The sequence below is a fragment of the Manacus candei genome, unplaced genomic scaffold (assembly GCF_025592945.1).
Source record: "Manacus candei isolate 608988 ecotype Guabito, Panama unplaced genomic scaffold, ASM2559294v1 h1tg000063l, whole genome shotgun sequence".
In the NCBI taxonomy this organism is placed as follows: domain Eukaryota; kingdom Metazoa; phylum Chordata; class Aves; order Passeriformes; family Pipridae; genus Manacus; species Manacus candei.
The window spans coordinates 1,619,794-1,647,608 of NW_026138111.1; the positions used below are offsets into that span (position 1 = coordinate 1,619,794).

At 36.8% G+C, this 27,815-nt stretch overlaps 1 protein-coding gene across 4 annotated transcripts in view; it reads right to left on the reverse strand.

The window, feature by feature from the left end:
* Positions 1-285: 285 nt before the first annotated feature.
* Positions 286-27,815, reverse strand: part of ORC5 (origin recognition complex subunit 5) — an 86,153-nt gene continuing 58,623 nt past the window's right edge. For all 4 annotated transcript variants that reach the window (XM_051805089.1, XM_051805093.1, XM_051805090.1 and 1 more), the window contains 2 exons: positions 2,632-2,744; positions 286-837 (listed from right to left, as the gene is read on the reverse strand). In XM_051805089.1, the coding sequence (XP_051661049.1) occupies positions 792-837; positions 2,632-2,744 (159 nt within the window). In that variant the 3' untranslated portion in view covers positions 286-791. The remainder of the gene's footprint in view (positions 838-2,631; positions 2,745-27,815) is intronic.

The window sequence follows — 27,815 nt, forward strand, 5'->3', positions numbered from 1 at the left end:
CACTATAATTAGCACTTTATATAACTGGATGAGCATAAAAGGACTATAAAATGCTGAAGCAAAAATAAAACATTTCAAGTTTGACATAGGGATAGAACTTTAAGAATCAAGGATTTTTTTTAAATAGAGCTTTTTAAAAATAGATTCATAGTCAACATTTATGAATGGTCTGAAAAAAGACAGTATGGTGTCTAATTGGGAGTTTCCTATCATCGTGATCTCCATGTAACAGTGTAACAGTCTGCCTACATACTACTGAAGAGAAAGAAGAATTTGTACCAGCTTGATTTTTAAATATGTTCTTATGTTTATTATACTTTGCTACTCCACTCTCCTAAAATGGTGGCCTCAGGAAAAGCTGCTTTGGCAGGCAATTGCAAAGATTCCTGTGGAGAGGAAGTGAAAAGACTGGGCATACAAACAACGGCTGCTGCCATGTTCAAAGCACTGGGGAGAGTTCATAGAGCAAAATGCAGTCCTAAGTAAATGGGTTTCAGGCAATTTCAGTGTTAAGATAACATCATTAAGAGTAGAACAGATTGTGCTCAAACCCTGCTGTTTATAATTAACACATTGCTTCCAAATACTCCAGGGTCCCTGGTAAATAGTCCTCTGCTCAGATCCACCCAGACCAATCAGAGTATTTTCATCAGGTTCCATGCTGGGCCAGCACCTGTTTGGACAAATCCAAAAGAGCCAAAATACTCTTCTTTCTGGCCAGCTAAGTAGAGAGATGAACACAGCTTGCCTTAGTCATTGTCACAGTGTCCATATGGCTGTGAAGCTTGTTTTCACAAGAAATCGTACAAGTACTTTATTATGTCGAAGTTCACGGTCCTATAAACAAAAACACAGTATATTAGAGCAATCATCTTAACCATGCTAAGACTTTAACCTGTTTGGAGACAACACACGAGGGACATTCTACACAATCAAAACCAAGCAATATCCCCAAAAGAAATGCAAGTAAGGATTAATGAATTTTACACTTCTATCTTCTTTTCTGATTATTTAAACTTTGTAATATTCTTAAAAGGAAAGAAAGCAACTTCCTAGGAAAAAGTGAAAGATTCTTATTTCAATCATTAGCAGTAAAAATATATCTAAGTTAGTAAGATTATACTTTCATATAGTTAACTTGATACTCTAGTTGGTGATGCAAAGCAGCAACCTTTTATGCTACTGAATGTTTTGTTAATCTCCAAACCACCTGTTTTAGCATTTACTGTGTAACTCCTTCATCTGTACTCATTTGCAGTCTGCGTTCTTTCAGTCTTGACAGTAGTTGACCCATGTTCATAGCTAAATTTGAAAAATCCAAGAATGTCACTCAATGAGATAGAAGATTTTAATGTACACTTTTGTACTTTAATGGCAGGCAAAATGAAACAGCAGTAGAATAAAACATATAATTATTTTTTTTGTCTCTAAACTCATTCTTCTATACAATCTAACACTCAGACTTTGGGGTTTACTATTTGAATAAATAATGGAAATTACTGCATATAAAGACGAGTATAAAAGTGGTTTTTTTTAAGGATTCAATGATGTAAAAATAACAGCTAACAATGCAAAGTGAGATTAACTAGCTGAATGTCTTATTTGTTAGACTACAATCATTTAATATTCTCTGTTCACGTATCAGCCTGTAACCCACTTTTCAAAAAGTTTTTGTAAAACATCATATTGGACAGAGAAAAAGTTTAGAAATCCCCAAGATACATAACAGGAAATACTGTGTTGGAGTCTATTTAATAATCCAGTGACAAATTTAAAGAAATAAACTACCACTGTTAGACTTGCATGTCATTTTGTCACTCAAAAACGTGCTTTAGTTACAAGGCTTTCCACAGAAACAAAATCATACAAATCATAACAAATGCTGACCTTATCAACTGAATGAAACACAACTGTCCTGTCATAACAACTGGGTTTATTACAGACTCTCTGAAAAGATCCACTACACTCAACAGAAGAAAAATAAGCATACCCCCCCCCAAACAAACAACAAAACCCCAAAACCAAACATGAGACATAGGCCTGATTGTTGCCCTTGTATTGCATCTACTTCTGTCTGCAGATTATCGACATCTCTCCTGATGGACCTGGAGCTGTTCTCAGACTTCAAGACTGAAGGCTCTGAATTAACAAAGCCACTGACATACCTACATTCATTTACTGAATTGGCTTGTATCAATTACAGATCACACACGACAGACTATGTGGAAGAATTCTTATAATCTATGTAGTTTTTATATCATATGTGCGACAGACATTGTTAAGAACGAAATATAATTTCAGATTCAAATACCATAATGTGCCTTTTGGTAATAAAATGGACTGACATTTTAGAGCAGTATTTTCACATGAAGTCCCTGACCTTTATTAAGCACAAAGACAGTATGTTACTGTAACAGATACTGCCACTGTAACACAAATCTTTTTCAAAATAGGATTGGACTATACTTACCTCAACTTCTCATAAATAAGACAACTCAGTCATTAATTCTTAGAAAACATCCATATATTTCTATTCTGGTCTGCAAAGAGCTAGAGGCTGAGCAAATACTTGGTTTGAAGTCTCTGTTCATGTCAGCACATACAACAGTAAATGAACTGTAATAGGCTCACCGGGCAACAGCTCTGATGAAGTCCAGAGACACAGTACATTTGTATCGTGGTCCTTCAAGCTGGTCGTTCTGGCCAACCACGGATAACAGCTGGAGAGTCACAAGAGAGGTGATCTGTGAACAAGAGAAACTAGTAACATTAGTCAATTTTGTTAACATGAACAGCAGCGGTCAACTTGGTTTTTTTTGTTGTTGGGGTTTTTGTGGTTTTTTGTTTGTTTGTTTTTTTGTTTTGTTTGGTTTTGGTTCTTAGGTGCTCACTGATCTTCACATAGTTCTACAGTTTGCAAACCCAGGAATGTATATGAATTTTTCCATTACATTTACAGCACAAGAAGTGAGAGACACAGTCTAAACCCTCTATCCTTCATATCAAGAAGAATTCTGATCAGAGGAACAGGAATTATAGGCATGAGCTGAACGTTTTTCAAGTCTCTGCCTGACACCCAGGAGAGACTTGGATTTTCTTTCCTTTATACCCAAAGACCTCCTCTTGAACTTTCACAATCAAAGCTGGATATTCCTGTGCCAGCTCACAGCACATTTTGAACAGATGGATGTATCACTCTACTCCTGACAAAAAAGAATCTGAAGGTTGGAAAGGAAAGGTTGGAAGATTATGTTCTTAAAAAGAGCAGGGCCTGAGTTGGGAGAAATTTGCCTACAAACATACACAGAGTCTCTTGACAAAGCCATTGATTATTTTACCAAAATAGCAATGTACCAGAATAATTTTCCCTATCTTTGTTCTTCCAAATGATGACTGCAGTATCACTGAAGTGCAGTTGTGGGATGTCACCACTGACTACAGCCAGCCCACTCTGACTCAGTTAGGAAAAAATGCTGTGGTGATTCCATTGTCTCCCTACCTCCTCCCAGCTCCAGATGAAAGAAAGAGGTAAAACTCAGAAAATTTTTCCTGGCCTTTGCAATAGGTGGCACTGAAAATTCAGGGCAAAGAGGTTACAATCTGTGACAAACTGGTGTCTGACCACAGGTCTCATTTTTAAAAAACCAGCCAACCATGACCCACTTCTGTGTAATGATAATAGCACAGTAAGGAATTTCTCAAGAATAAATATATGAGGAAAGAGAGTGTCAGTTCAAACCTTCAAGGAAGCATATTGCTATAAAAAGCACCAGCAAGTTCTCACTGGTATCAATTAAAAAAAATAATCCTAACTCAGTAGTAACCTCACTCTTTTGCTAAAAATATACTTGGTCTTCAAATTTGTGACAGTACTTGCAGGAGGTAGGAATAATTACTGAGGTTTCTCCTTAAGTGGACATAATATAACAAATTGACACCTACCTGAGGAGAACAGAAAAAAATACGGTCACTAAGAAAGGCAATTTTTGTAACAGCCTGTGCTTAACTTTTTTTTATGTGGCATAAGGCAACAATAGCTTTGATGCTATCATTCTGCAAAGTGTTTGCAGTTTGGTTAAGGAATGCTGGTCTACACACAGTCACAAAGACAAATTCCATTTACTTAATTTAGATGATTTATGAAATTTTAGCATTGACAGCATTTAAGAAAATTGAACTCAGTATATGGTAAATGGCTAAAATCCAGTTCATTAATCACTTTGAATGTATCACTGAACTGGTATAAACCTCAAACTTACTGTATGTTTATTTTCTTAAAATACTCATGAGTTTGAGAGCGCATTCTTCATTCAACAAAGTCCTTATTCAGTCAGTGAAGAAGCATTATGAAGTAATCTGCTGTAACAATTGCTGATTTACAACCTAGTGCACCAACACTGGCAAATCACTTCTCCAATACATACTTGCAGCTGACTCTACCTTCAGAGATCACCAATGAAGGAATGGCAGCAGGCTCCTAAAAGCTGCCAATGACCACAGCAAAAGTCTGGACAGTGTGGAGCTGGACCCATCTCAGTTTTATGTGGTATGTAAAAGACTCAATATACAATATTACAAGACATGAGACTATTGATCATCAAAGTAACACAAACTTACTTACCAAACTGCAACCTTTTACTAATTTCTTTCACAATACTTTGCTTAATAAAATGTCATCACAGAGAAGCAAGTGATGAAACAGCAAGTCCTGACCCTGAGATCACTTAAAAAGACAGCAGTAGAGAGAATTGTCGTTTTCAATTCCTGCAGGCAAGAAACAGTTTTATATCTAAGGGGAGTAAATAGGGACCAGCTTTCTTACAGTCAAATGTTAGAAGGTAAAATACCTAACTCATTAGTTTTTGGAGTAGAATTCAAGACATAGTTACAGATGTCTAGCCCATACATGGAGAAAGGCAGAGATTGCCAAAGGACAAGTCCAAAAGCCTTCCTGCTGAGGGGCCAGCAGCCTGGAGCTTCGTCTGCACAGCTTTTTCAATGGGTTCAGGAGGAATCAAAAAGAGTAAGGGAGTTCTATCATCCCAAAACAATGACTTCTTCATTTTTTTCTGCTTTATACAATATAGCAGGATTGTTCTGCTGCTGAGTCAGCCACAGAAATGGACAAGACACCTATTTTGTGCAATAAATTGATTTGTTAGAAGAAAAGATTCAACTGTGGTAGATGTGGGAGTATTAAGTTCCTCAAATATCTTGGGCTGAACCTACCTGTCTAGACCCCATAAATTAAAAATTACTGTCTTCACCAAATGGTTAAGAAGTCTTCTAGGACACAGAAGGTTCAAATCCCTCCCGACACAAGAGGTCTGAGCGCCCCTTTGCTGAATGTCTGACAGCTATCTTGGTGGGGGGCAGAGGAAGGAGAAGAAAAAGCTGTGTATGGTATTAAATCATCACCAGATCTAACTTGCATTCTAACTGTTTCTGAAGCTGAGCTATTTTGCATAAAATTGCAATCACAGAGTCTCTCTCTGCCTACTTAGGGCATTCACCTGGCAAAGCAGGATACAGTGGAATGAACTGGGTTTAAGACAGTGTATTTCCAGCAAAATTATAAAGCTCACCTATAACTTAAGCATTGAAAAACCTTACTACTTCAAAAGTTCAAGTGTTGTAGAACTTCAGAGTCAATATGCTCTTAAATTAAGACACATCAAAAGTTTGAAAGACAGATGGGAAAAGTATGAATGCAACGCCAAACTAATTGTATGTCTTAGCCAAAAATACCCCTCTACTTTTCAAATCTTTTTTTTTTCCTTTTCTTTCTTCCTTTTTTTTTTTTTTTTTTTTAATACCATGGGTACAGTGGCTCCATTTCATGATCACAAAAGCTTAGGAAAAAACATCTGGCAAGAGCAGACTAGAAACAAGCCAGAAAAACTGTGTGGCATAAAAAAGAATATTTATTGAGAATCTTTTGAACAAAAGAAATTACAGTTGGGAGAAATATTCTAGAGTTACTTGTGAATTTACTTAAATTGGAAATGATTTAATATTAGCAAAAATTAGTAAGTAAATGAAATATTCTAGAGGAATAACAAGAAAACTGAAAAAAAAAATATTACTGATCTGAAAGATACAAAGGAACAGGTTTCACCACTATGTTTAAAAATAAGTCATGGCAGAGCTTGGTTTGAAATACATTTGAGTGAGAAACCTGCTGCTGAGATCTTGGATCCAAGGTGAGAATAATCATAAAAGCACAGTAGAGAGGTGCTGCCAGGAGACAACGATTGCTCAGATTGCTTCTGGAGATGCCCTGGTCAAACATGGACATTGAAACCTCTGGAAAAACACAAGCAACCCACAAGCCATCCTTAAAGGCGGCTTTTCCCCCTATCAGCCTGGACTAACAGATGGGCCTTGCATCATTCCCCAAGCAGGCACAAAGACTGGCTTTGTGAGCACAAGGCTGCACAGAAGTGAGAAGGATTCCAGAAGCAGGGTCTGTCTATTGAGAAAGGCCATGCTCTTCCTGAGGACATCACAAGAAGCAAGAAAATATTCTGTGAGGTGCAAAACATGAGCAGAATTAGAACTCAAGATACAGGGAAACACATGGTTAGTTTGGGTGAGCAATGACAGACTATCACAGGAAAGAGTCTGGACAAAGTGTGGGACACACCTCAAATCCATAAGATAAAACTAAACAGAGAAAAGAATGCTGACTATTTCGGGTGGAGGGGGAAGGTGATTCCTCAGAGATGTGACTGAAAACTCACCAAGTGGTACATTTTAAACTGAACTAGAAAAATATAAATGAAAGACACTAGGAGGAACAATTTCAAACTGGCAGAAATATACTAGATGATCTGCAAGGTATTTTTCATCTCCACAGTCTATAGTCTTGAATTATCTTGCCCAAGACACATTAATTCTAACTCTTTAGTCTGGCTTACTTTCACCCACAGATTCTGAACCTCAAACACATCAAGAAACTAAGACCTTACCTTATTCAGCACCATCAGACAAGGGTACTATATTTTTTCACAGTCCTATTAATTTTATGCACAGCCTTGTGCTTTGCAGCACCATCATCCCATGGCTCTCAGGGCAAAGGTGCAGCTCACTGTGCTTGCTCAAAACCTACCACTGCCAAGAGTCACATTCGTGCACATGCTAAAACCACTGCTATGCAACAAGGCACTTGGAAAACCAGATGCCACTTACAAAACACATTTCAGTTGAAATAACTGTGCAATAGTCTCCTGGAGCTAAATTGAATGATCCTAGTACAAATCATGTGAGTGTAAAAAAAACCTGCTCAAAATTATTTCAATCAGAATTATAGTTAGAGTATGCTCAGTATGTCAGCCTCGTTCCAAAAGCTCATACAGAAAGGTAGCCATAGAATATTGCAACTATATATGTTTAAGCCAGCAACTGTTTTCATAAAAATTATTAAAAATAAATTAACATCTTTCTGAATGCTTGTACAAAAAATCAGGTTTTGATACTGAATTTTGTTTTGCACAAGGCTTTTAATCATGAAAAAATACAACAGAAGGGACATCCCTCCAGATTACCCATAGCCTTCCAGTGTGCAATTAAAGCATTCATCACCACATGCTTCAGCTAGATATTTTACCTTTTTCTCAGCTTAAGGTAATCTAACTCTTTTTTTAAACTATATTGTGAACGCAGTCAAAATGTTTTTAACAGAGCCACCCACAGAGTGGGGTATCCCAGACCCAGCCTCAAGTGCTGCTCCACAGACAGCACTCTGTGCCCCTCACTTTGGTAACACTCACATAGGGGGCTGCACAGGATGCTACAGGGCAGTGACCCAGCCTGCTTTGCAAGCAGTTTCTTTTATGAATGTTTGCATTTGGTATCTTTCTTTGTCCCAGATTAGTTACTTTTCCATGTTTCTGTCACATAAGTATTATTTCATAATTTTGTGTTCACTCTCCAGGACCTTGATTTCATTTCACTCATGGCAAACCTATGGGATTTACACATTTAAACAAGTGACTCCATTGGTTTTTTCAAAGCTTCATCATAGTGGTGGCTCAGTCATTTATTAAGACAGCCAAAACTTCCCTTGGTCTCTAAAAGACAATCCCTCTGTATTAAGAAGAAAGGTTTATTTACCCTCAAGTACATCACCCTGATTTTCACGCTGTTAAACCCACTCAGTTTGTATCATTCTCACTACCTTCAAGATACTTCTTGTGTCTCTTCAGAACAGAAAAGTTTAATAAGCCCAAAGCATATAACATTGAATTTTACTATAAAATTCCTTCAGTTTTTACTCTACAGGTCATTAGAGTCATTCTCATATGGTATTTTCTCCACTGTATTATCAGTGTTAATCACCTCCAGCTTTTTCTACTTAGTCTTACTTTTTGTGTCCTATTTACACAAAATAATATCTGACATTAAACACTGCCAATTTCACACCCTTGTTCAAGGGATAAATGTGCACCTTTGGTTTTTCCTTTTCCCCTCCTCCTTTTCTGCACCACTCCCCTCTCTCCTGTCTTTTAGACCACAGAACACCATTCTGCACACTAGAAGCTGCCTTACTTATAGCATATTCTCCTGCTTCCTTGTGGCTTTTCTCTTGAATCTCAATAAAGCAAATGTATTTCCCCTACTTCAAGGAGACAATTCCTACGCTTGCTCTATTCATATTTTAGAATACTTTCTCTCAATTAGCTGCCTGTCTTCTAGGGTTTTTTTGTTCAGTGACTCTGACAAGCTGCAAACCCTGGCTCATCAGCACAGCATCCTTTCCCATTTCCTCTATACTTTCTCATTATCTCTACTCCTCACATCTTCTCTTCCCAAAACCACTGTTTTCCAAAAAAAACCCCAAACTAAATCACAACGTAATTTTTTAAAATGGGAACACTGAATCAAGATCCAGGAATCATCCCAGGACACTAAAAAGGCAATTCAAAAACACAAACAAGAAACCCAGAAGGAAGTATTCTTCATCCAAATTAGTACCTAATCTGCGACACACTTTGCCACTGACAACTCAGTGTGGTGGTACACAGTTTTATGGAATTAAGACAGCCACTGCTCACATTCATGGAAGGAAACACAACCATAGGCTGCTGAACACAAAGAACATCATCTCCCTGAAACGCATTTAGCCACAGGTAAAAAGAAGTTGTAACATATATCAGACTATGCTCATCCTCTGCTCTCTGGTCTTATACTTTTCCTGCATGTTTGGTATTACTTGGAAATAGTCAAACAGTTTTACTGTCTAAGAAGTAACAGTGGGTAAACCCACTTTTGGTCTGACTTAATGAGGTTGTTGCGATGCATTCATCAAAAAAAAAAGTATATCATCTGCACCTTCTACATCCTAGCACCGTGTTTCTCCTTTAACCTTCTCCTGTGCCTCTGCAAAGGCTCTCTATTAATTACTGTATTCTCTCCATACCCTGAAGTCTTTTTAAAAAAACCAAAAACCCACATGATGAAAATCCAGCTTCCCCCGCCATCCTTCTGAAAACCTTCATGATATCTCAAAAGTATATGCACAGATTACCCCTGCCCACTTCATTGTTACAGTAACATCACTTTTTAAAAGCAGTTCAATAATACATTCATTTGGGAACTATTATTAAAGAATATTTCAAAGTGTTAATGAATTTGCTTTCTCTTCATTATTTTTATTCAATATAGAAATTAGGAAAAAGCTACGTTTTTTTTCTCTCAGCACATCTACTTCAGAATTAATCAATTAGCCTAATAAGAAAAAGGAAAATAAAAGGCAATTCACAACACTTTACTCTCTGTCTCGCTCTGCTCATCAACTTTAAAAAAAACATAAAAACCTCTATAGAGTGATGCATGGATAAATCAGTACTTCTGAGTCAATTCCCTAACTTTGAGGATCAATAAAGTACTTCATAAAGGCATGAAAGGCATGATACAAATTTGCTTGATGTGGTGTTTTCTGAAAGGATCAAATTATTTTCTGTACCTGAGGATTATCTGGAAATATTTTCAGAAATTTGTTAAGCCCCCGGAACTGATGACAGGAGTTAATTTTGATAAGCAAAAGAAGGTTTGAATGTATTCGTAATATGTTGAAGATGCATCTGATGTGCTCCATAACAACCTGGGAACACAACAACTCCTGAGTAGGAGGACTACAGATCTAGGTTATAGACAGATAATTCAGAAGTACTGCCCTTTCTAGTCTATACTTCAAAATCTGAGCAACTGAAGATGGTAACAGATGGCCAAAGAAACACTTGGGGAATGATGTTTACAGCTAATTTGATTACTTAAGTCAGGTAGCTTCATAAAGTGGACACCAGACAAAGGCTGGCTATTTTTCAAGGCACAGGCACTAGCCAACACAAGTATCCTTCTGCCATCCCCTCATTCATTTCTGCATCAGAGGTCTCAGGTTCCAAAAGGGTTTTTTTAGATGAGGAAGGCAACACAAACACTGTTTTCCAGAAGCAAACCTTGGTGCAACTGACCAAGCATATAACCTTAATTCCCCAAATCTAGAAATTTTTCACCTGTTTCCCCCCCCTTCACTTATAACATTTCTGTCCCACAACGGCACCATTTCTAGATATTGCAAGACAAGTTCTATAAAGAACAGAAGAAAATTTTTAATGCTATCCCAGTATAGAAAGGTGTACATACCAGCCTTCTACTGCTATATGAAGGAGTTCTGTTTGTAAATATAGTTTTGTATTAAAAAATAATGAAAGCAATTAGGATTTCAAACCTGTCCTGAGGATAAAAAATCCGTCCTTTGTATATGCCAAGAGCAGAAATAATGAAATTAAGAGATTTCTCATAATCAGATGTTTGGGAATATGTTCTAAGTCTAAACTACCTTGCTTCTCCAAAAAAGAAACAGATTTTCAATGTGTCTTAACTACAGTTTATTTCTGGATGATTATGATAATTAAGCGTTTAAAGAGTATTGATCCAACTCTTACATAAAAGCCCAAGATATCAAGAATATTTTAATTAAAATAACCACCCCAGGAAAATTTGACCCAAATAATCCCAAAATACAAAACTCAGACATTTCAACCACAAGAACAGACAAATGGTAAATACACTGTAGTCTCAAGTGACAGTCTGCTCCAAAAAACAACAATTTAAAGATACATTTATTTTGTGTCTTGAGATTGTTAAAACAGATCTTTACAGATTCTCCACAGTACCATGCTGCATCTCATCTACTCACTACATGCATTGCAGAAGACTGCAATCAACTCCACATTCACTCTGACTACATAAACTCCGCAAATTTTAGTGGTTCTATAACAGAAATAAATAGTAACAAAAACAAAAATAGAAAAAACTTGTATCAATCATTAAAGTATGTAAGTACATCATACTGGTACAAACCAAAGATCTCTCCTAGCCCTGTGTGCTGTCTCTTGAAAGGACTGGCAAAGAATGCTTCGGAAAGGGTATAATAAAATTGTAAGCAAGAAAAATTTCCCAGCATACTGGGTCCTAGTAATCTTAATTTCAAGGACTTAATAAAATCGTTCACACATATGGATCTGACCTGTTGAAACAATACATTTCATGCTGTTGTTGTACTGTCAAACTGGAACTAAAAAAGATTGTTGAATTCTGACATTACTGCACCCATCAATACATCAGAGGAGAAATTTATTATTCTGTGGTTGCACACCAAGATATTAAAAACAACACTGCCTAGCTCTCAGCAAGAGCTGTATATATGGCATTGAGTCATACCAGTTGCCATCATACCATTATGCCATCAAACAGGAGAGATAAAAAAATCCCTAAACACCTGATTTACTTTTATATAAGACAGTAATTAGAATTTTATTTGATAAGTGATGGACAAACTGACAGCTACAAACAAAGTTCTTGTACAATAGCAACCGGGAGGAAGAGTTACACTTCTGTTCAAACTCTTCCCTAACAAAATCAGGACATTTAAGTTTAACATCTTCCCATATCTTTGTTTACAGGTACCCTTGAGTAGAACAGACAAAACATCAAGGATGAATGCAAATTCCAGTTCCAGGTTGGCCAACTGTCACCATGCAGCACAAGGGAAGAGAGGACTCTGCAAAGTCACTCTCCTCAGCAGCAGGAAATGGGTAGATCTGGAATCTCCCTTCCCTGAGCATGGCAGGAAACCAAACAGACTCAAGAAGAATATTCTGTTCTGAATCAGTAAATCTACAGCATTTTGTTCCAGAAGCAAGGGAAAGACAGGATGAAGACTGTCACTCCTCTAGCTTCTTGAAAACAAATAAAACAAACTCTACTGTAATAGCACAAGTTGATAGTTGTAATCTACAGTAAGACATGTTCTTTTCATTAAAAAAATGTGTATTATAAGTTTAGATATGCTGCAATAGAGGCTAAAAATTTATAGCACCCATTTTTGCTAGTCTTTCTATAGAAGGCAAAGCTTTCAGCCATCCATGAGAAGTCATGAAATATTAAAAATTTAGATTCAATGACCCGTTAAATACGTTAGATGCAACTGAAAAAGCTATTTATAGATATCTTTATATCTCTGCATAGATATTCTACAAAATGGTCAAAACTACCAGTTTTCCATCTCTTATTCAGTTATACTTGGCTTTATCAGATAAAGCGCATGAAATATCATCTGTCAGCATGAAACATCATCTGTCAGCAATTAACTGTAAATCAAAAAACTGTGTTCTTCAAACACAACACTTGTTTTTTTATGCAGTTTCCATCACCCTTTAACACAACCATGAAATTCTGCTAGTTATGCCATGTATCACTTGCTTTTCTAAGGTGGAAAAAAAAACATCCAAAAACCCAAAAAAACCGAAACAGTTTCTGACACTTGTGTTTGGCAAGAGGGGCTCCCTGGTGGTCTAGTGGTTAGGATGTGGTGCTCTCACCGCCGCAGCCCGGGTTCGATTCCTGGTCAGGGAACTCCTCCGGGTAGATGGAGCTCGTCAGCCCTGTAAGGCCATCCATCTGAGAGAAGGTCACTCTAATCAAACCTACGTCCTGAGGACCTCGCTGCCACCGTCCGAGCTCGCTCGGTCCCGGCAGATGAACCTCAGGATTAAAGGGTGGGCTCAGTTCAGCGCACACTGTGTCTCACCTAAAAAATCCACTGCGCAGGCTGGAAGGGTAAAGACCTTTCCCAAATCTTCGTTCGCGAAGACTGGCCATGAGTTTGGCAAGAACATGTGTTGGGTAAAAAAGTTACAGCCAACCAAGGCAGCCAATGAACTAGCAAACCAGTGTGCTGCCACACCCACCAGCACTGCTGGTCAGTGAATCTGACAAACAATATGTGGGAAGCAAATACCTGCAAAAGGGATGCATTTCTTAGTAATGGTACACAGCCAATTAGCATTTCTCCTGCCTTCACAGCATCTGAGGATAACTCTGGACATCAGGAAAAACTTCACTGAAAAGGTGGTTAAACATTGGAACAGGCTGCCCATGGAGGTGGAGGAATCAACATCCCTGTAAGCATTCAAGAAACAACTGGACATGGCACTTGGGGCTATGGTTTAGTTGCCATGGTGATGTTCAGTCAAAGGTTGGCCTTGATGATTTTGAAGGTCTTTTCCAACCTGAATGATTCAGTGATTCTAAAAGCATAAAGGAACCTCCACAAAGTGTCCTATTTTAGTTTCAGTGGAATACAGTGCAATCAAGAAACATAATTTCTCAGGTTTCTGTGGCTAATGAACTTATTAATTTTTGCAGTTAATAGTTGTGATAGCCACTCTATTTTTTGGATAATCGTTGTGTCAAGACTTTTCAGTAATATTCAGTAATTATAAATCTGATTTTTTTAAATACTAAAATTAAATCACTGCAAAAGGCTTAATCCCCCGGAAGTACTGTACTGATTACCAAACTCTGAAAAATCCATAGACGGGATCAAGAGAAAGGTATGAAAAACCTAGAAAGAATCAAACAACCAATGAAGTTTTTTGATCTCAACAGATGAAAAACAGTCACTTCATACTAATACAGCTATTGCCTACTGTAGTGAGAAAATACAGGAGAAAAACAAAACTGAACAAAGAGAGAGAAGAAGCTGATGAAAAGGTACTTGTCATTCTAATCAACTGTGTCATATCCTAAACATTTTTTCACCTCCTTGGAGGCTTTTCACATAAGCTTTACATAACCTGTAAGCAGCTCACATGGTTGTCTTCTGGATTCTTTTCAGTAAGCAGAAACAGAAGTACTGCTCAAGGATATTGTAAAATGTCCATAGTAGAATCTGCATTGCAGTCAATAAATGTTAAATAAAAGGTATCAGAGAACCAATTGGTCACAAAGTGTTGCTATCAGTCTGCTATTCCTCAGTAAGAGAAGTGCAAGCAGCAGAAACCAAAACGTTGTGTAGGGTATGCTCTGGTGGTGAACACTTCCCCTGGGAAGTCCCTCTCAGCCACTGAAGACTCAGACCTGCTTTTAAGAAGTTCTCAACACATCTTGTCCAAGACCACACATTAAGACAGGCAAGATGGTTACTGCCAGGAGCTGGTTATTGGATCAGGACATACAGACTATTCCTTTGAGCTGCCTAGCACTGTGCGCCCTCTTCATGGCTGGGTTCAATTTAACTGCCAGGTCCTGCACATCTTGTCCTGCCGAAGCACTACAGACTGTTAAAACTTGACCAATTTTAACTGCAAAGTGCACCAAAACTTCATAATCTCTTTTAAGCCTATAACTGCATTTCTAAGACACAATTCTGCATTAAAAGAAAAAAAACAAACAGACTCCCCTCCCAAAAAACCCTACAAAGATTCATACAAAGACTTTTCTGACTCTAAAACTCTTCTCATTTATTTTATAACAGAGAAACTGTGCAATATAAATGCTACCATGGTAACAACTCACTTTATTGAACAAGAGAGAAAATAATTATCCCAAACCTGCATATCATGCAAGCACATGCAGTAAATTTAGTGCTGCCCTTTTTTCCCCTTGCTATTTTTCTTCTTGCAAAGAGAAATAGGTTTTGAATTTATACCTTATAGCAAGCCAGGCATCATTTTGCCTGTCCCTCCCACTTCTTTGTATATTTTACACCTCTTGAGTGCATGATGTGAAGGACCCAGTTACTTAGAAAAAGAAAAAGGGATTAATGAATCAGAAATGCTCTTCCCCCTCCTGAGTTAAGTACAGAAGACTCCTATGTAAATGCTTCACGCATTTAAAAAAAATGAAGCCCTAAGGCAAGCACAGCACATGCTTAGTATTCACTCAGTATACTTAAACAGGAACCCTTAGTTTATAGTAAACCAAAAGTTATTCATCTCCAAACATAAATTAAACCTGATTTTACTGTTCTGTCCAAATATTCCTTGTGATATTATGTTTGTGAACATATATTTATGTACAAGGGACAGCAATATTTTCAGAAGAACTGCATGGATTTAGCCATACAAATCCAATTAATCTCAATAGAACTTGTATGGTTAAATCCCTGTGCTCAGCTTTGACGTTTTAGAAGCAGTGGGGGAGGTTTTTCAAGTACTGAATATGTATTATACAAAACTCAGTTTTCTCAAAGAGAAATAAAATAGCATGTAGATACTTACAGATATCAACAAACATTTATTTCTGTCAAGAAAATCACATTCTTAGCAAAGCAGGCAATGATTTCCACAAAACTCTGTTTTACAAAAAATAACAGTATTATCCTGCAGCCTATGAGATAAAACTAATCACATGTACATATTAGCTGGATAAATTATTCTTATTTTACCTCCAGTTTTGATCTTTTTACTTCATTTGCAGTGCATCTGCCTCTCTGATATAAAATGTTAAAGAATGAATTTAATCCAGTGTTCACAGCTGGAGGATGTGTTTGGGATGCATAAAATTCATGTTTTTAAAAGATCACTTTAAAGAAGTGACTTAGAAGTGCTGTTTACAGGGACGATCTTATTTGCAACAGACCTTTCTCACTTTTTTTAGTTTATTTACGGTCCTAAACAACTTAAAGAGTAGAAACTACTCTCAACCAATTTCAGCAAAAAAGAATGCAGTTAATTTTGGCTATCTTTTAGGAGATTTCTTCAGGTACTAGAAACAATGTATGTGTACACACGTTCATGCACACATACAAATACAGGCTGTGCAAAATCTTAATTCACCAAGTCGTTGTCTTAATGGAGCTGGAACTCTCCAAATCATCCAAATACAACTTATCTTGGTACAGAATTCTTTCTGAAACATACTATTGAGTATATTTAATACTCCTTATGAAGCTTTTACAGAAAATGAAACTACAGTTCCAGTAGTTGAAGTGGTAAAACTTATAATTCCATATCAAAAAGGCTACTCTTAGCTGCCTTCTCCCTTCCCCTAAAGCCCTCAACAATCAGCTGAGTTTCAGTTCATAAACCAAATACCACTACAGCAGTTGAACAGTTAAATCCCAAAAGTCTTGCAACCACAGAAGTGATACAAATAATGTCCCCTTTTATAATAATTGAGGTTTTGCATTTGCTAGTATGGAAACCTTCTTTTTCCAGTTCAATAACTGTATAAATCATACAGAGGCATGGAGATATTTTTGTTTGTATGTTTTTTTAAAGGAGAAAATGTAAGTGACCATTTGAAAATTAGTTGGGCATATAAAGTATTTAACAAGTCACTAAAAGGACAAATTCACCCAACAAAAGCCATCATGCTGTATATGAATGCGTTAGGTAGTTGCTCACAGGAAGAGTTAGCCCACATACTAGTTGAAAAGTTTTATTTAAAGCTAGTTTTATTTCAAATAAATAATGACCATTCAAGTACTGTATCCTCAAAGACAGGAACAATAACATCACTTCTTCCCTGAAGTGGATGATTAAGTTACTACTTCATAAAGCCATTAGAAGCAAAAACATTGCTTAATGTTTTTACTATACGTTGCTAAAGCAATGTTTTTCTCTAATGGTGTGTTCTGAAAATGTTATAATCTGACTTGAAACAAATTCATAAAAGCAAAAGCATTTACAAAAAATACACACTATCAATTGAGACAGTATCTGACATAATTGCCTCTCTGGCCAGAAGCTCTCCTCAAAGCCTTCCCTGAATCTCCCTTTACATAAAAGTTGTAAATTTTGGGGTTAAGAAGTTCAGTACATTAAAAATGTTTAGCATTATTAAACATACATAATAAAATATTTAATATTTAAATAGATTCAAATATAAAATTGTTTTGTGAGGAAGATTTTTATCCATAAGCCTTTCCCAATGCAAAAATCTCAAACATCCCTCTGTCCATGTCCCTTACAACTTCAGCTTTTCTACCTCCCTCACAACTCAGAATCACAGAAGGGCTGAGGTAGCAGGGATTTCTGGAGGTCATCTGGTCCAACACCTTGCTCAAGCAAAGCCATCTAGACCAGGCTGCCCAGAATATTGTCCACACAGCTCTCGAGTATCTCCAAGGATGGAGATTCCACCACCACTCTTGGAAACCTGTGCCCGTGCTCAGTCACCCTCACAAGTAGGAAAGTATTTCCTGACATTCCTCCTGTGTTTCAGTTTGTGCCTGTTGCCTTGGAGTAGAGCAGTAACTCCTGTTGTTTATTACATCCCCTTATACTCTACACGCTTTCTGCTCCTCCTGCTTCCCCAGTTCTCAACCCAAAATGTGCCCTGGGTGTGCCTGGGTCCTGGCTGGGTCCTTGCTAAACAGCCAGCACCAGGTCAAAGAAAAAACCTGTGCACCTGCTGAACAGTCTCCTGAACAGAGGGTATGAATGGGCACACCAATTTTCATTAGATTCATAAGACTTTTTTTCTGTTTAAATTTGAAACTTGTGCCTTTCTCTCAATTTCAGTCAGATGCAGATAAGCTAAAAAAAGGTGTTAAGGAGATAAACAAGGTGAAAAAACTCACAGTTGTGTGATTGAGTCCATTTCCTTAGGAAACCAAGCTAGAAGACTCTCAAGAAATGAAGTAACATTCTGATAAGCAGATAACATGAATATACCTTATACATGCTAAAGATCATCACATTTAAACACACTGAGTAGTTGGATGGGGCAGCCTTAACAGAGTTATCCTCAACAACTTATGCTGCACTTCCCTGCTCCAGACAAAACAATGTTTGGATGTGGACAAATGGACAACTCAGTAACCAAACAGACATGTTTATCCTTTATGACAAGTTTGTTTTGTGGTGAGACTTTCTTGTTTTCTGTTTGTCTCATTTTTTAAGATATAACACAAATTCTTCTTTAAAAGAAATAAGAAAATCTAGAAAACTGAAATAAGCATGAGATTTCCGTGAAGCCTCTGACTAAACCTTCTTGGTGGTCTTTGGTACCAGTAGCTTGTTGAAGAAATCAAGGATGAAATACAGTCAGTAGCTATAAATGCATTCAGGACCATTTCTTTCACAAATAAACTTAGTGATTAATTCAGAAACATAATTTCCATTCAGTTGACTAATAAAATGATACCTTACTGTATCACTTATCTAGGCTCAGGGCTTAAATTTTAGTTTCTAAATGCTTATTTTCTTCAAGTGACAAGACTCTCAAACTCCTGCCTGAGTGCAAGCCACAAAAAACTGTCTCCCTGCTTTTAGGCTGGTTCATCACCAGCCAGAGCGTGAGTTACAGTTCTCAGTGGCAGAATGCAGCCTATTCAAAACAGCATGATTAATTTAGCTAAAAAGAAAACCAAAAGCAGAGAGAAATGGATTAAATAACAACAAAACCCTACATACATATGGTCTTATCTGAGACTTGCCTTGTTAACATTCCACTTTTTTCAGTCAGAGGGTGAAGCACTTGCTGGTACTGCCCGAGTGCTACTGCTGCCTCTGACACTATAACCTGAATCCTTCCCCCTCCCAACACAACCCAAGGCTGAATTCAGGTATTGTTCCTCTCATTACAAAGCAACTGAAAGAAAGCCACTGCCAGGTTCCCAGAAAGCTGGGGAAAGGCTTAACTGCATTTAACCCTTTGGGCTCCCTGGAACCAGCCAGAGGACGTCCTCTGGTGCCAGGGACCCACATGGTTAATTCCCCTGTTCTTTGTGACTATTAAGTGCTGTATTTGAGAATGCCACAGATGAGAGAGGCAAAGAGGAGGGAAATGGTGCTACAAAACAGAAGAGTTTAATTTTCTTCAGTGGGATCAGGTGTTCAATTCTACTATAAAGACCCAATGACAGGACTAGAGATGTAATATGATATTAACAACTATTCACTTTCTGGTTTTTCCTCCAACAAATAAATGTATTCAACTTGCCAAATTTGTTCGCTGGGTTCTCTGTAGGAGGAGAATCCAATAATGTAATGAACGGATGGGAAGGCAGCTGTGCCCAAAAATACACTACCATTTCATTTATATGATGATTATTCACAATAAATATACATTGCTATGTTTCTTGTGCTCAGAATGGGAAGTAAAGATATCAGTATATATGTAATGCTTACTGATGTCCAGCTTACCACAGCTGCAACTTCATATTTAGAAGCAACAAAGAAAAAGCTGGGACAACGAGGAAAAAATATCTCAAATACTGATGGAAGTGACTATAAAATATTATTTAACAAAGACTCTAGATTTATATTTGGAGAAAAACCACTGGCGACTTACATTGGGTTCACCAATATCCAACATAACCAAAGATTCCAGTGACCCACATGAAATTATCACCAAAGTCAGGTACTCAGTAAAGAAGCAGTCCAGATATCAGCTGCATTTTTATCTGAAGCATGTAGTCTGACACCTTAAATTCAACAAAGAATTGAAGAATTTCAGAAAAGGATGGCCTATTTCAAAACAGATGGATACCCAAATGTTTGCTTACCTTCTACAGTGCAAGACTAAATTATATATTTTTTATATATTATTTATTAAGTATCATTACATCATATCACATCCTCTTTCCTTGAATTTTTACTGTGCATTCCTTCAGTGATCAAAGTGTGCTGGCCAATCAATCAAAGTTGGTCAGGTCGGTGCCTGTGTGCCCTTTCATATAAGGTACTGAACTACGATTACAAATTTAACAATCTACAGATACAATTAAATTTTTTTATGGCATTACAAAAGAACTAAGACAAACACCTGCACATCTTTTCAAGCAGGAAAACTGTCACTTTACAAATGTCCCCATTTATAAGCAGCAGGCAACCTGAAGATGCCTGTACTGTGTCAGTAACTGCAACTACGAAGTCTCTCTATGTTAATGATGTGTCTTGCATGTAAGTAAGTGCATGATCTGGAGCATAGGGCTAACTTCTGCATTTCCCCAGAACAGTCTTTATTTGTTCTAACCCCACAACAAAACAAATAAAAATTTAAAACCAACCAAAAAAAAAAAGCCCCTCCAGAAAAATAAGGAATAGATAGGGAAACTGCTATGCTGGTTTCAAATTCCTCCCTGTTCCTTTTAAAATACATTAAGATTTAACATCGAAACGAACAGCTTTTCCCTTACTACCTAATGAAATCCAGTTAAAAGTATTATGAAGATGACAGTGACTGACAGTTACATGATGACACACTTGACACACATCACATCTGCCAATACTTATATTTTTTCCTTATTCATGCAGGTTTTTTTTTTCTGAAAGTACTTATTAGGTCAACATTTCCTAATTTAACATGCACAGGAAATTGCTTAACTAGCCTTTTAACATTTGGTTGCAAAATAAGAGTTAATCATTTAAAACAAATTAAACTGCTGTTTGTCAGTACTTTTATTCATATGAAAATGACCTTAAGCAAGTCTATCATCTGATGCAATAGATACTCTATATGGATTGCACTTTTATAGGTAACACAGATAAGAGTATTGTTCTGCTCATGAGGCAGAGGGAGTTAAATCATGAAATATTCAGTTTTAATTAAGATTACTGTATCAAAGGCAAGGCTTAATGCAGAATTGAAGTAAGGATCAAGGTTAATGCCTATTCTAAAGCAAATTTACATAAATTATGTTCCACTAGTGTACCATGAGTCTTATTTTGTCAATTTATATGTGAGACCATAGAAATTAAAGGTGGAAAATATCTATTAAGTCATCTTCACACTCCTCCCTCCAACACAGAATTCTTTTTCCTTCTTTCATGTTTACGTCTGAGCATTTTGTCCACTATCACTTGCAACAGCTCAAGCAGTGGGCATTGCACTAAAACTTCAGGGCAGACTAACACACACCTTACCATCTCCAAAAGAAGGGTTTTTTATAGCATTCAAAGCTAAGACTCCCCTCATCTTATTTCATTACTCCTACTTAGACCTTTTTTGAACTCCTCTAAATGAATCCTTTCTTGGCACTTGAAGTCTATAAAAATACCTTCAGACATTTTCATCATCCCCTGGTAGCTATTTAGCCAAATTAGTGTAGGGATCATCTCTCTTCATCTGAACATCACCAAGCACACAGATAGCTATAAGTAATAATTACATGTGTTCATTTCCTTTAATCTTTCTTCACAAGTCATTCCCTTCTAGCCTTTAATTTTTGCCACTCTTCATGCCTACATCTTCTTTTAAGTATTACTGCTTTGCAATTATTTTCCTTTCTCTGAACAGCTTTATTTCAGGTCATATCCACTTATGCATGCTAGCTTGAATTTACCACTTTATCCTGACTTTTCACTGATGTGTGTAGGTTTTTGTGGTTTTTTCTTTTGTTTGTTTCTTAATAAAACATCAGGCGCAAATCTCTTCTCTGTTCATGTCAAATTACCATAGAAAAAAATAAAATTAGCTGCACTAGAGATCAGCATCTTAGCTTATTAAAAATATGATAAATTTAAGTGCTAATATATTCAAATTGTTTATATTACTCATTTTATGTTTGGCTCTTTTGCCAGGTTTTAGGCACCATCTATTTTGGGCAATCAGTCTGAAACACCTTTGGTTTTTAGGGTACAGATAATTAACCCTTTTTCTTGGCATTTGTCTTTTTTAGTATCTGCATAAACACTTCTACCCAAAAGAAAATCAAATAAGGACTTCCAGCACTATTTTTTATCTCCTATCATACTGATGACTCCCTATCATGTTTGCTACCTTTCTTCCTCATCACTCCTACACAGGGAGTTATCCCCTGTGCCTGAGCACAATGTAAAACTACAAAAGCTTCACCTGAGCCAGATGGAGATGGCTTTGCTCTCATCGTGAATTTCAGACACTGAATTAGTGTTAGAGTAGGTGTTAATCTAATCATGGAGGTGATAAAAGTTGATTTCTTTACTGCTAAGGAGATACTGCCGTGCTGAAGTCTCCACCTCTACCTCTTCATTTCTCCCAGCGAAAAGAGGTGGCCTGGTTCTGGTCTGGTTCTGGTCATAGCTGCACAGAAATTAAGCAGTTAAATACATTCCACAGGCTAGTCCCACAAAATGCCTACCACAAGGTTTAAACCAGCGTGGTCTCACAGCTTTGTCTAGAAGGGAAGGAAAAAGGCAGGCCAAGGACATGCTGACCAGAGGACCAGCCCACTGTGCAACAGCTCCAGCCAGTCAGTCCCCCCCAGTTAGCTACCCTGCCCCCTTTACTACTACTACTGGAAGGCCATCACATTTTATGATAGAAGGTGTTAATTTAAACAAAAAACCTCATTTGTAAAAGCTAAGTACCAGGGTAAATTTAAATGGCAAGTCTCTGTCACTATTAACTAGCTCAAAACAAAAGATTTTTCAAGATACAATTAAAAAGCAATACAGAGATTTTGTGCCATTGATGCCTCTGCTATACCTGTTCAGCGAATCAGAACAGATTACTTCAGACTCCCAGTCTTCTAGACTGTCAGTCTAGCATCTTTCACAAGCACTACAGCTACACAAATTATTAAAAAGCTTTTCTCTACACCATCAGTGTCATACATCCATTAGAGGCCATTCCACACTAGAAAATATCTGTTGCAAAAAGTCTTCCTAGGCCATATGCTAGTAATAAATAAAAAAAAGCTGGAAAAGATAATTTTATAACAACAATCTTCAGTTTTCTTCTCATGTCTGCATGGTAATCTCTTAAGTCAATCTGTTTACTCTCTGTACTACAGCAAAGTTTTTTTTTATGTATATGTTCATTAGTTCATCTTTTGACATTCTCTTTCATATTTCTTGCCTAGGTATCTAGAACATGGAACACCCTCTTACTCATTTTAAGTAGGTCACAGATGGTCAACAACATTTACAGCACTCTTTAATTATTAATCTAGCCCAACCTGGGTCTTCATCTTCCCTTCCTATGCCTTTCAATAAATATTCTGGCTACCACCTCTCCTATTTTTTTTAAACTCACCACTAACCAGAGTCTGAATTCAGAACTCTCATGAAGACTTAGATGTTCTTCCTGTATATTCTACTTCTTATATTGGAATATTTTAATATGTTCACAATAGGATGATGAATCTCCCACTCTTCATTTGTATTCTATTTCAAGAAACATTTATGGGAGATGAGCAGGTAAGAAAGAAGTATGTAAAAACATGTACTGAAAGATACCTCCCACTGTTCTGTGTGAATTGTTATGGAGACCTAGCATCAGGTCCTCTTAGAAAAGACAACATTTATAAATTTATAACGGCATATATATATAAATAACTATTAGTTAGAAAACAACACAATAATTTGAGAAGAATTTGAAAATAAGAGATTTTTGAAACTGGTGGTTTTGTTTTGTTTATTTCCTTGGGGGTTTGTTTTGGGGTTTTATTTGTTTATTTTGTTTTTAAAGATCTTTCTCTACATGGATAACATCAATGTAATGGATGTTCATCTGAATGAAGTTAAAGTTACACCATTAAATGTTAATGAAACACACTTACAGATCAGCATCTGCTCATCTGAATTAGATCTGTCTTCAAATATTTCAATTTCAGTTTTAGTTAAGCTATCTTCAAAAATCTACACCCAACCTCAGTAATCTTTTTAAATTGTACCTCTAAAACACTTCCTGAAATTTAAATAACTGAGCAGCCTTTTATTTTTTTTGGTATATCTTCTATGAACTCCACTTGCAGAGGTTACACTTTGCATCTTCATGTTTCATATTTCCAAAAACAAAGGTAGAAGATCCTCCCTTTCTTGACATATTTGGCCTTCTCGCATGGAAAAACATTGCACTCAGCATTTTCCACAAGACACTGAGCTATTCTGTAGTTGCTGGTACTGAAATACAGTACAAAGCTGTAGGGTTCACACTGCAACTCCAAGGATCTAAATAACGTAGCATCATCACAGAATTCTGCAAAATAATTTTCTACCAGAAAAACCTTGTCACCAGAGAGTCAGGGTTTCAGCAACTGTTCTCAGGAATAAGTCAAAAGCAGTCCAGCAAAAGGGGATGGAAAGGCCAACACCCACTTGCCAGCCGTGCAATGCAGTCCTGGGCGTGCTCTTCCCAAGTACCCAACGCAGCGTAAATGGTCAACTTAATCTGCAGGAGGAGTGAGTGGGAAGGTGTACAAATCAATCATTGCCCCTAGTCTGCAAATGTTTTGACAACAATATGACATCCAAGCAGGAATATTTGATAGTTGGTTTTTCTGTGAGAAAATACTTTTTAGTCCTTCAGGACAGACTAGCTTTAGATAGCTACAATGTAAATATTTGTATCTGAGGCTGTCTTGATTTCATTTCTAGAGGATGAAGCAAGATCAGTCCATCAGGACATGGCTCATTGTAACCTAGTACAGATTTTCATTCACAAAGTGGGTTTAGATGCTCATGTCTACCTCAGGGTGCATGTCTGTTTCTCTCAAATAAGTAGAAAAGCACACCAAGTGACTACCTCAGATGTACTCTTACTGTGCAGACACATATATAGTAGAACCAATCTCACCTAAAATAATCACATTATTTCTTCTGTCATGCATCCTCCTTCACCTCATGTGAGAAATGAAGTCATACAGTGATAAGGACAGAAAGCTTTTGCAGCACGTAAAGTGCCTTCAGATGCACCATTTTCAGCCATAATAATAATCATCATCATCATCATCACAGCTCTTCCAAGTCTGAGCTACTGTAGGATTTGTTTCAGCTTATTTTGTCATTCTTCATATTTTAAATGAACAGTATTCTCAGCATTTACTAGGAATATAAACTTTTTAAAGTGAGATTTACTCATACCCTGCTATCAATTTTCCACACTGCTCTCCCCAAGTAATTTCCAGTTTTAACTTCCATAGATGAAGAAGAGAGATTATGTAAATTCTTAACTATTCCTCATCTACCAAGAGGCATTCTTTTGTCAACAAGCTTCATATTTTGAAATCCTCTCTTTCAAATTAACTGTAATGCAGCTGCTTCTTTTGTCCAAGATACTGTTGCAAGCCCCACTACCCGCTATCAAAGGAACACAGCAAGCAGCAGAGGGTCTTTGGAGGAGGAGGGGTCTTTGGAGCAGAAAGTCAGTAGCTAGAACTGACTGCAGCTGGCAGGGCAGAAACAGTACAAGCATTCATCAAAGTGATCCAACATATTCTTTAATGTACCATTTTGCTGCCTTACGCTCTAACATTTTTCTTGTGCATGGTTTCAGTACTTTTCAACCTCATAAAAAAATGGAAGGGGTGCCTGGTAAAGATACAATGCTAAGAATTTATTTCATGTGATACAGCAAAATCATTTGTATCCATGTGACAGGGTGGGATATAAGTACCTAAAGAGAACATAATCTAGGTAGGGAGATGTAAGACCACATCAGGCAGGGAGAGGAGGACAAGGGATCATATGAGCACCAGTCCAAGGAGCACATCAATAAAAAGAATATAACAATTATAGCCAACTCTTCGACCAGTGATTCTGAACCATCTGTCTTGCTATTACTGAAGCTGCAATTGCATTCATTAATGTATGTGCAGAGAAGTGGAAGACATATTAAATAAGTGATGGCTTGTCAAATTAATATCTTGACCGGACATCCATGTACTTACAATTCTGCTGCAGTAAACACCAAGGAGCAAGTAAAGCTATTTAGGCTGAATGACAAAGACAGTACAGCAGGTAAAATTTTGCCTTTAATTGTCTTAAAGCTGGAATTAGACATTAGACATTCTAGCCACCAGGGAAGTGAAGAAATAGGGCATTCCACGTAACTATTTAACCGCAAGTTAGTTGTAGTTTTGAAATTTTATTTCAATTACCAGGTTCTATATAAATGCTCAATAAAGAGATGGTTCTTTGCCCCAAATAGGTTCTAATCCAAGTGGTGAGAGAAACCAGACAAGTTATTTTTAAGAAAGATAAAATTTATAAAGAACGTTAATGATGTCACCTGAGGGCTCAAAAAGTTCTTTTCAGTCTTTAATCGTATCTTTCTAGTCATATATGTTAAATCAAGAGATTTGCAAGAGAACTAATGAACTCTACCTCGATTCTCTGATTTACCTTATCTCAGTATTGCATCCCATCTTACATCTGTGAATAGCTGGTGATTCTGGAACAGATTTTGAGCACACACTAAATGGTTAAAGCAAAGCGATTAAAAAACTTATCATATACAGGCTGGGCTTGGATATATATGTTATCAAGAGAGGTTGTGCAGTACTTGCTTAATTAATCTTTGCTGTCTTAACAGATGAACCAGATGTACTATTATGTTCTTTGTTCTTCCCTAAAGAGGGGATGAGCCGATTATTTATCTCCAAACAATAGGAGTTCATGTAGCACAGCGAAGAATTTTTTTTTTTAATCGGGGAGGCAATCACTAACAAGCTTCAGCTGCAACTGCTTGATGTAAACACAGTGTGAATTTGTTCCTGAAGTATTAAACCATGTTCCTTCCTAAGTACATGGAACCAATTTCTAAGTAAGTGTGTAAAGAAAGGGATGGAAAGCACAGAGTTTGGAAGGAGGAAAACTCTGTTTTGTCTTTCATGTATTCATATTTACTTCTTTCTTACACTAACACATTTTCATAGATAAGTTAAAATTTGACGCTTCAAACGCTGTTTACAAATAATGCACCGAGAAAACAGAAGTAAAAAAACTGTTGGATGATACAACACATTCCCTGTGTTATATAGCATGCAATCTAAGATGTGAAGGGCACAAGGAACATATAACATTATGTTCACAGGGCCACAAGAATAGTTTGTGAAAGTTATTAAAAAATTCACAGTATATAAAACTCTTCATCACTATATAGCAAATTTACATACCTACTTCAATCACAATTTTTATTTAAATATATACTGAAAAGTACAAATCTATTTTAAATCAATTTTACTAAGCCTTAAAAATAGCTACTTACTGGTCAGCAAATTCTTAGGGACATGCTACACAAATAAAAACCAAGATCAAAAAACAAGAAAGTTTTGAAATGAGTACATTTTTGTAGATAAAAGACGTAACAAATTTCGGAATTCCTTTTATCTCCCTGATAAACTCTATCTCATCTCAAGTCCTCACTCCTTCCCTCTCAATAGTCTTTCCTTATCATAACTAAAATTTAAAACTAGTTTTCAATAATTCACAACAATTTGTCTCCTTAAATACCCTGTTTTTAAAACACAGATTAAGTGCTACACTGGGAACAGAAGATCTTCACAGAAATAAGGTAGATTTTCCACTTGAAATTACTGTGAAGAAAGAACTCAAATAGAACAGAATAGAATTTGATTCAAAAACCTCTAAAGAGATTGTAAAGCTGTATTAACAATATGCTCAAAAAAATGAAAACATTATCCAACTAGATCAAACAACATAACATAGCTAAAATATTATTAGTTTTTCTAAAAGGTGTTTTCTGTATCAACTGAAAGTAGAAGAAATCAAGCATATTAACCTCTTCACAATTTTAATTAGTAAGTACTACTTGAACTAAGAACACCTTTATTTTTATTCACAGCCATGCTG